We start from the raw sequence: 8,475 nt of genomic DNA on the forward strand, positions 1-8,475 counted from the left end.
ACACACACACACACACACACACACACACACACACACACACACATACGCACACATATACATGTATATACGTAAGTTCAGGATTCAAGTGAATCAGGTCCTTACATAATAAAGCGCCAAAGTCGGGTCAATAAAATCGCTATTGTGTACAAAACAAAATTAGAAGAACACATACATTCCAAAGTAAACTTGTATTTATATTCCAGTTGCATGTACGATCCAGCTGAATACACCACAAGCCTCAAAAGGACGTATAATAACAAATCTACTTATGTTTGCATAGATGCAACTATATATCATCCCGTACATACAATAATGAAACATGCATGAAATATAAAAATGTACTCTTACACACACATATTTATACATGTGGGTAATCGCTTAGGTTATTGCATGCATAGATACATACATATGTATGCATATCCCTGTTTGCAGTGTACAAGAATGAGTGTAGTTTTAGTAGTAGCAATGCACATGTTTTAGTATAGTAGTGTAGTGATTTTGAGTATGTAAGTATAGTTTAACAATAAATATGTATTTAACTTGTTGTATTATTTGTATCTATGCATGTGAGTCTATAGTTTTGTTGTGTTTATTAATATGTGTGTTCATGTGTGTATGTGTGTTTAGATGTATATATATATATATATGTGTGTGTGTGTGTGTGTGTGTTTGCATATACATATGTATTTGTATTTATGTATATCTATACATGTATTTATGCATATATATATAGATATATGTATCTATATATGTATTTGTGTGTATATATAGGAGGGGGTACCCAAATGAAACCAGAATTTTACAATGTTATTTTATTCACTTAGTTTTACATGTTTGCACTTTTATTGCCTTCAAAGTACTCTTCATTTGAAGCAATGCATTGGTCCAGATGCATTTTCCACTGTTGGTAGCAGTGCTGGAACTTTTGCAAAGTGATGCATTTTAATGCCTCCGTCATTTTTTTTCACCTTTTCCACATCTACAAATTCCATAGCACCAACATTCATCACCAGTGATGACCTTCAAAAAAAAGGTCTAGATCAACTTCCAAAAATTCTTTCAGTTCACAACATGCATTTAGTCATAACTGCTTTTGTACTTCCGTGAGCAAGCAAAGCACAAATTTTGCTGCAACTCTTTTCATTCGCAATTCTTCACTCAAGACCAGTTATATCAACAAGTTCATCAGTTTTCAGTGACAGTGCTCCCTCATGAATTTTCATGATGTTTTCAATTGTGCAGGAGGTCAACAGTTGACCTGAACGAGATTGGTCTTCTAGCAACAAGTAACTATTCCTAAAGTATGAAAACCACTCGTAAACTTGTGTTTTTCTCATGGCAGCGTCCTTGTAAGCTGTTGAAGTATGACAACTGTTTCAGCTATCGTTTTCCCCAGCAGAAAACAGAAGCATGCTGTTCCTTTGAATTGTTGGGCAACACGCTGTGCTTGAGGAGACCTGTTGAGTCAAGTAAAAATTAAAAATCAAAATCAAAAATCAAATCACAATTAAATGGAAATTATAGTTGTGGCCGATGCCAGTGCTGCTTGACTGGCTCTCATGCTGGTGGCATGCAATAAGCACCATTCATGCATGGGTCGTTGCCAGTGCTACCTGATGGGCTCCCCGTGCTGGTGGCATGTAAAAAGCACCATCTGATGATAATGAGGATTATACATCCTTTTATCTTTGTACATAAACAAATGTATGCAGAGTTTATTATAATGTATCTCCCTGCTGTAGATTCATATCTTTTAATGAGTTTTGGGGGCTGGAACTCTGTTGTCCAGCTATTTATAGATAGAAAATAAAATAAAATAGCCTCATTTTTTATGGGGCAGAGTGCGATATCAGATTTTCATCCCCTATTCTCTATTCATGCTCCCACTATAACAACTTTTGCACTTCCATTCTTGTTCTAGTCACCTAAATGATTCTCTTTTATAAACTACAAATTAGAGAAATTAGATCACTCTCTGACTGAAGTTAACCAGAGTTATGAAATGGCATATACTTGGATTTTTAGAATGTCCATTAAATGTTTAATTTGTGCATGTATTCAACTGATTAAAATGGGTTTTTTTCACGATGTAATAATTTTATTCATCAATAAAAAAACATGTCTGAAGCAGCTGTAGTGAATGAACCACTATCCAACTGTTATTTTTATATATATACCCCCCACACACACATATAATATATATATATATATATATAATTATAAATTTTCTTTTGAAAAGCATAGAAAGCATGGAAGTGCTCGAGTAAAACCTGAGTCAAACATTGATAGTATCATCACTGCCATCTTCATTAGAATATCCATCCTATCAGCAAACGAGGAGATCTTCAATGCACACGCACCAATTTATAATCATGCCCCAAAACTAAGCAGCTTTCATGACCATATTTTCTACATCCCTGACACCAAACTCAAAACTAAATTAGCTAATTTAACACTTAATAGTAACTTCGATATGACTAAAATAACCCCTTCATTAAATTATAAACCAATAAGAAGACCTGTCATTAACCCTATTAAATTTTATAATCCCAATACTAGAAATTTTAATAAACACACTCCCCTCTATGCCCAAACACCCAGATGGGGTAACTCACTCTAAATCTAGGAAAAGACAAACTATATGGTTTGCCCCAATGTTTTTGCTAAGAGTTAAAAATCTCCCAAACAGTTCTTGTGATGAGGGAAAGCAGTGTCCTGTACCTGAAAAGAAAGCTTGCATTTGGCAGAATTCATAAACAAAACAATGCCTACAACCTGCATACACTACACCATCTTTATGCGCTATAAGATCAATAAAACCCTGGGTAGGGGAGGGGATGGCATTAGGCCGCTAGAAGTGTTCATGGGAGACAACCAAGGATGACAGAGGATAAGAACTTCCGGTACTGGTGGAGGGGGTGGGTGGCGGGTATAACGCGAGCCAGTAAGTTTAAAGAGAGAGCCACTTCTGCACTTTTCTACTATGGTAGACAAATTCAGACAGATTTAGAGAGAATGAGTTAAAGGAACGATAAACATGAATAAATATATAAAGCGTGGCGATTAAAAGGAATGCATGAATTTAAGACAAACAGGGAACGGGTGATGTTTACATGGTAAAGAAATAGATAGATAATAAAGAACAGATGAGGAGGATTATGATCAACGCTGAAATGGGAGGTATATGAGAGGTTGGAAGTTCTTAGCTGTTCATATTCTGGATTTCGTATTCTGTCAGCAGAAGAAATTCGAAGTTGCATCTTCATCATCATCATCATTTAATATCCATCTTCTGTGTATGCACAGTTGACATGTATATATGTATTTGTGTGTGCATGTGGTATTTTTGCATTTGTTTTACATTTTGGGTGGTTTTGCCTGAAGAAAGCATATGCACTGGTCCTGAGACAGCAGAATTGCTTGAGATTCATTGTAAATACTTTGCTGTATTTGTTCCTGCTCTTTACATTCTGAGGTTCACTGAGGTCCAGTTTGCCTTTCACTCATCTGAAGTAAATAAAATAAAATAGCAATTAAATGCTATGTTTGATGTAATCAACTAACTTCTTCTCTCTGAAATTGATCTCCTTGTACCAAAATTTCATTGTTTGTTTGATTCATTTTTTGATCAGTTATTCAAGTGGTTCTTTTTTCACAGTCCTCTCTTTATTATTTGCGACCCTCATCAATGATATCCTTGAATTTCCATTTCTGCCTTCACTTTTTTTTGCTGTATTTATACATTTTGATGTGTGTGTGTCTACTTATGGTGTGCCTATGTACATGTATTTGTAGCAATAAATTAACTGTTTTATATTTCATAGCATTTACCCTTTTCTACTTTGTCATCATTTTATAATTTTCTCTATCTTATATTTTTTGTTTTTTGTTCTTGTTTTTCAGGCTATGAATTTCACAATGTCTTTCACAACAACCACAGCTGACAGTCGCTTTATTCCACTTGTTGAAGCTAACAAGACAGTCTCTTTTGAAAATGATACCATTGATGTGTATCGGAAGGGATGTTTTGGAGAGTTCAACACTGTCGCTTGTATTCGGTGAGTTGTATTCATTCATTTGCTGCTGCTGCTGCTTCCATTTCTCCACAATGTACTAAGAATCCCTACTCCCACTCCAGTTAACATCAGTTTCATGTTGTGTGTCTTTGCCATTAACATTGATGTAATTAGGTAGTGTTCTTCCTTTATTATGGTGCAGAAGTCTTCAAATATAACATCTGGTATAACCTGGTGTTGAGCACAGTAGCAGTGACCAGCAAAGCTATCTCTGCATTGAACAACAATAGTATAGATAGGTGGATTATGACTATAAATCTCCTATTTGGTCTTCTGCTCATAGAAAACCTCATGTATTTACTACAAGGCAATTTCGAGGTCTTTCTTCAAAATCCAGATTTCAACTCTATAGAAATGATTACTATCTACATATGCTCTCAAGAAGTTCAACCTTGTTGACTTTGTAATACTTGATTGCCAGATGATGCTGTGAAGATTGTTACAAGCATTTCAGGCTTCTTCTTTGCATGTCATGAAGTCTTTCTTACTATCAGCAATGTAGGTCCTTGTACTTCTTAAGTTGTGTACCATTGGTGGAGTGAATTGACAGATAGCTTTCGTCCTCATTGAAGGTCATATATTTAGTCTTTTTTGCATTAAGAAGCAGACTGACCTTGACTGCAGCATTCTGAAGAGATATTAGCAAATCCTGCATATGATGAGCTGTAAGGACAAGCTCATTAGTATAATCAAGTTTTGAGAGATACAAACTCTGTCTCAATCACTCCCACTTGGTGCTGAAGCCTTTGTTTTGGATGGAGTCAAGACTCTACTTAAGGACATAGTCCATCACAGTCACAAAGCAAGAAGGGACTAGGGTATCTTTCTGAAGGGTTCATGCTGTTGGAAACCCTTTAGTTGGTCTGTCTGTGCTAGTATAAATAATTGTAAACACAAACTAACCAAAATCTTCAATAAATCTGACAAGTATAAAACAAAAGCCAGAAGTAGCATTCAGCTGAAATGAAGATAAAGAAATGGTTAACAAAATTATTAAAAAACCATATTACAACATATGTTCATAAATGTACAAAAGAAAAACAAAAACCTGTTCTACCCAATAAGACTGGGCTATGTGGAAAGGGATACAGAAAAAGCTCAGAATTCACTGCTGAGGCCAAATGAATTTTGATTGAACACAAGATCAATGCCTTGCCACTAGAACCTACTAAAAACGTAATGAAGCAGAGCATGAAAGGACACTGCAGAACATATAAAGAACATTCAGTTGCAGGATATGTAAAGAAATATTCAACATTCAGTTCCTTGTAGTTGCCCAGTGTTGGCCTAAACATAGTATATAAACATACAACAGAAATGTAACTTTCGTCCAATGGAAACTATACTAGTATTTTGAAATATGTACAGAAATGATAGTACAAAAATACATTGTAAAAAGTTTCTAAGAATGACAAAATAACCATACTCTGGGATGTGCCTTTTCATACAAGCAGAAAAATTAAAGAAACTTGTATGGGTATCATTGTGATAAATTACCATTTTCCATGACAAAATGTCAATACATGAAATGGAGAAACTATTGAAATATAAAGACCAGGAAATTGAGACAATTGACTATTGGGATAGAAACAATTCTTATTTGCTAATGACCTTGTTCTTATAGCTAAATCTGTAATAGATTTAGAGAAGAACTTCTAGGCATTGATGCAAAATATTGAATAAAAGAGCCTCACTGTTAATTTAGCAGAGAATATGGATCTTTTTTAAAACGGGGGCCACATTTTTCATTAACGAAACACTTTGAAACTTGGAACACTGGTAGAATGTGTCATATAAAACATCTTTTTCTCTTAGTCTTCTTAAAAAAAAAAGAAATCCATAAATTATTCCATGTTAAAGTTGTCGTATTTCTGTAATTTCAACCAATCACTGACGTCCATTCAGCCGATATACATTAAGTGCCGACTACATAAACAAACGATTCTGAAACAATTAACCCTGACCCTAACCCTAACTCTAACCCTAACCCTAACCTTAGGGTTAGGGTTAGGGTTAGGGTTAAAGCAAATTTAAAATGAAAAAAGCAAATAAAACGAAGGTATGGAGATTAAATACGCTTTACATCGCTTAGTGAGCCAAAGGAGTAAATGTAAACAACTGAATACTTGTCAGTGATTGGTTGAAATTATCGAAATAAAACAATTTTTTACATGAAATAAATTCGAATACAAAAATATTTTTCTGTTCTATAACACAAAATAGATAAGTATACGAAGTTTGAAAGTCTTTCGCTACCAAAAACACTACGTAAAACATTAATGAAAAATGTGGCCCCCGTTTTAAAAAAGATCCGAGAATATTAGTAGAAACAGACAAAACTCTGCTACCATCAAGGAAATAACCTTGCTTGGTGTGTACGAATTGAGTTGGTAGAAATTCCATATATTGTGCACAATGCCAATTCTTTTCTACTCAAGGCACAAGGCCCGAAATTTTGGGTGAGGGGGCCAGTCAATTAGATTGACCCCCCAGTATGTAACTGGTACTTAATTTATTGACCCTGAAAGGACAAAAGGCAAAGTTGACCTCGGTGGAATTTGATGGTAGTGGTATATTTTTTGTGGTCAGTTAATGTGACTGGACAGAGAGGATGAGTATTGTGAGATTAACTGACCACAAAAAATATACCACTACCATCCCCCACCGGAATCATTCCCCTATCCCCTTCCCATTCTGTCTTTAAGACTTGACCTATTTACCCTACACACATCTCTCACTTGATTTGGGACATCCTTCAAGTAAACACAAGCAATATACCTCGGACACACTATGGCATATATCCACCTCTGCTATTTCAACCTTTGCTGCAGCAACTATTTCTGGAAAATTCCCACAAGGATTACTTTATGCAGATACTTACTACTGGAATGAAGCTACACTCCAAGTACTGTTCTTTCTTTCTTTCTTTTTTCAGCGCATCACACTCACTCTCACTTCATACTATTACTCTCCACCTATGGATATAATAATCAATTCCTTTACTATTTCTGTCTCCGATGAAGGGAAGCTTTGGATCTTCCCAGAAACAGCTGTAAGACTCTATCCATAAAATATATTTCCAACTTTACCATTGCTCTCTTTATCCTTTTATATATTTATACATACACACGCTAATACACAACTTATAATCCCCAATCCTGTTCATACAACGACTGGGGCATAACTAGTCGGTATACAGCACTTACTCGGTATTACCTGTATCTTTTTGGGTTTGGTTAAATCCAATACCCTCCTCAACCTTATATATATGTATATATATATATATGTATATATATATGTATATATATATATATATATATATATATATATATATATATATATATATGTATATATATGTGTATATATATATATGTATGTATCATCATCGTCGTTTAACGTCCGCTTTCCATGCTAGCATGGGTTGGACGATTTGACTGAGGACTGGTGGACCAGGAGGTGACACCTGGCTCCAATGTGATTTGGCAGATTTTCTACAGCTGGATGCCCTTCCTAACGGCATATATATATATATATATATATATATATATATATATATGTACGTATATATATATGTGTGTGTGATGGGCAAATTGTCGCCATTTTATATTTTTTATTTCGTGCATGGACATTGGTTTTGATTTCATCAACTACACAGTATAGTAGGGTCATTTGGGCACCATCTATGAGAACAATTGCACCATGATGAAGTTCATTCTGCCAAAAATTTTGAAAGAACGTGCTGTACTGCTTGACATTCTCCCCGGAAGATTCAGTACCAACATTTCAGAGTGTTTGGATGTCAATCTGAGGACATGTACCGAGAGTGATAAAAAACAAACATCCAGTCAACATCATGCTGTTTGGAGTGATCACTAGTGATGCAATGTTGTGTCTCCATTCATGTGTTGGCCTCACACTCAACACAGAAGCTGACATGAAGTGTCTGGAGGAGGTAGTGTTGCCCTGGGTCAAGTTGGTGGCTGCTGGGAGTCCCTATGTCTGGTAACAGGACTCTGCATCATGCCACACAAGCAGGAGAACCCAGTTATGGCTGTCAGACAATTTCTGTGACCACATCACCCCTAACATCTGGCCACCTAACTCCCCTGACTGTAACCCCCCTTGATTATTATGTGTGGGGTGCAGTTGAGGAAGAGACCAATAAAACTCTTTGTAATACCAAAGATGAACTGAAGGCAAGGATTATGACATCATTCACCAACTTAAACGAGGAGACCATCCAGAAGAGTTGTGGGAAATTCTGAAGTTTTCTGAAGACTGTGGTTGAAGCCAATAGCAATTTTATTGAAAAAATTTACTCTTTAGTATTTCAAGATATTTTCATATAATTTTGTTAAATATATCTTTTAAAATGAGAAGTTATTTTTATTTTTGCATA

At 35.4% G+C, this 8,475-nt stretch overlaps 1 protein-coding gene across 1 annotated transcript in view; it reads left to right on the forward strand.

The window, feature by feature from the left end:
- Window positions 1-8,475, forward strand: part of LOC106882057 (uncharacterized) — a 72,569-nt gene that overhangs the window by 10,632 nt on the left and 53,462 nt on the right. The window contains exon 2 of the mRNA XM_052974652.1: window positions 3,904-4,058. Coding sequence (XP_052830612.1) covers window positions 3,907-4,058 — 152 coding nt within the window. The 5' untranslated portion in view covers window positions 3,904-3,906. The remainder of the gene's footprint in view (window positions 1-3,903; window positions 4,059-8,475) is intronic.

The sequence above is a fragment of the Octopus bimaculoides genome, chromosome 19 (genome assembly GCF_001194135.2).
Source record: "Octopus bimaculoides isolate UCB-OBI-ISO-001 chromosome 19, ASM119413v2, whole genome shotgun sequence".
Taxonomy (NCBI): domain Eukaryota; kingdom Metazoa; phylum Mollusca; class Cephalopoda; order Octopoda; family Octopodidae; genus Octopus; species Octopus bimaculoides.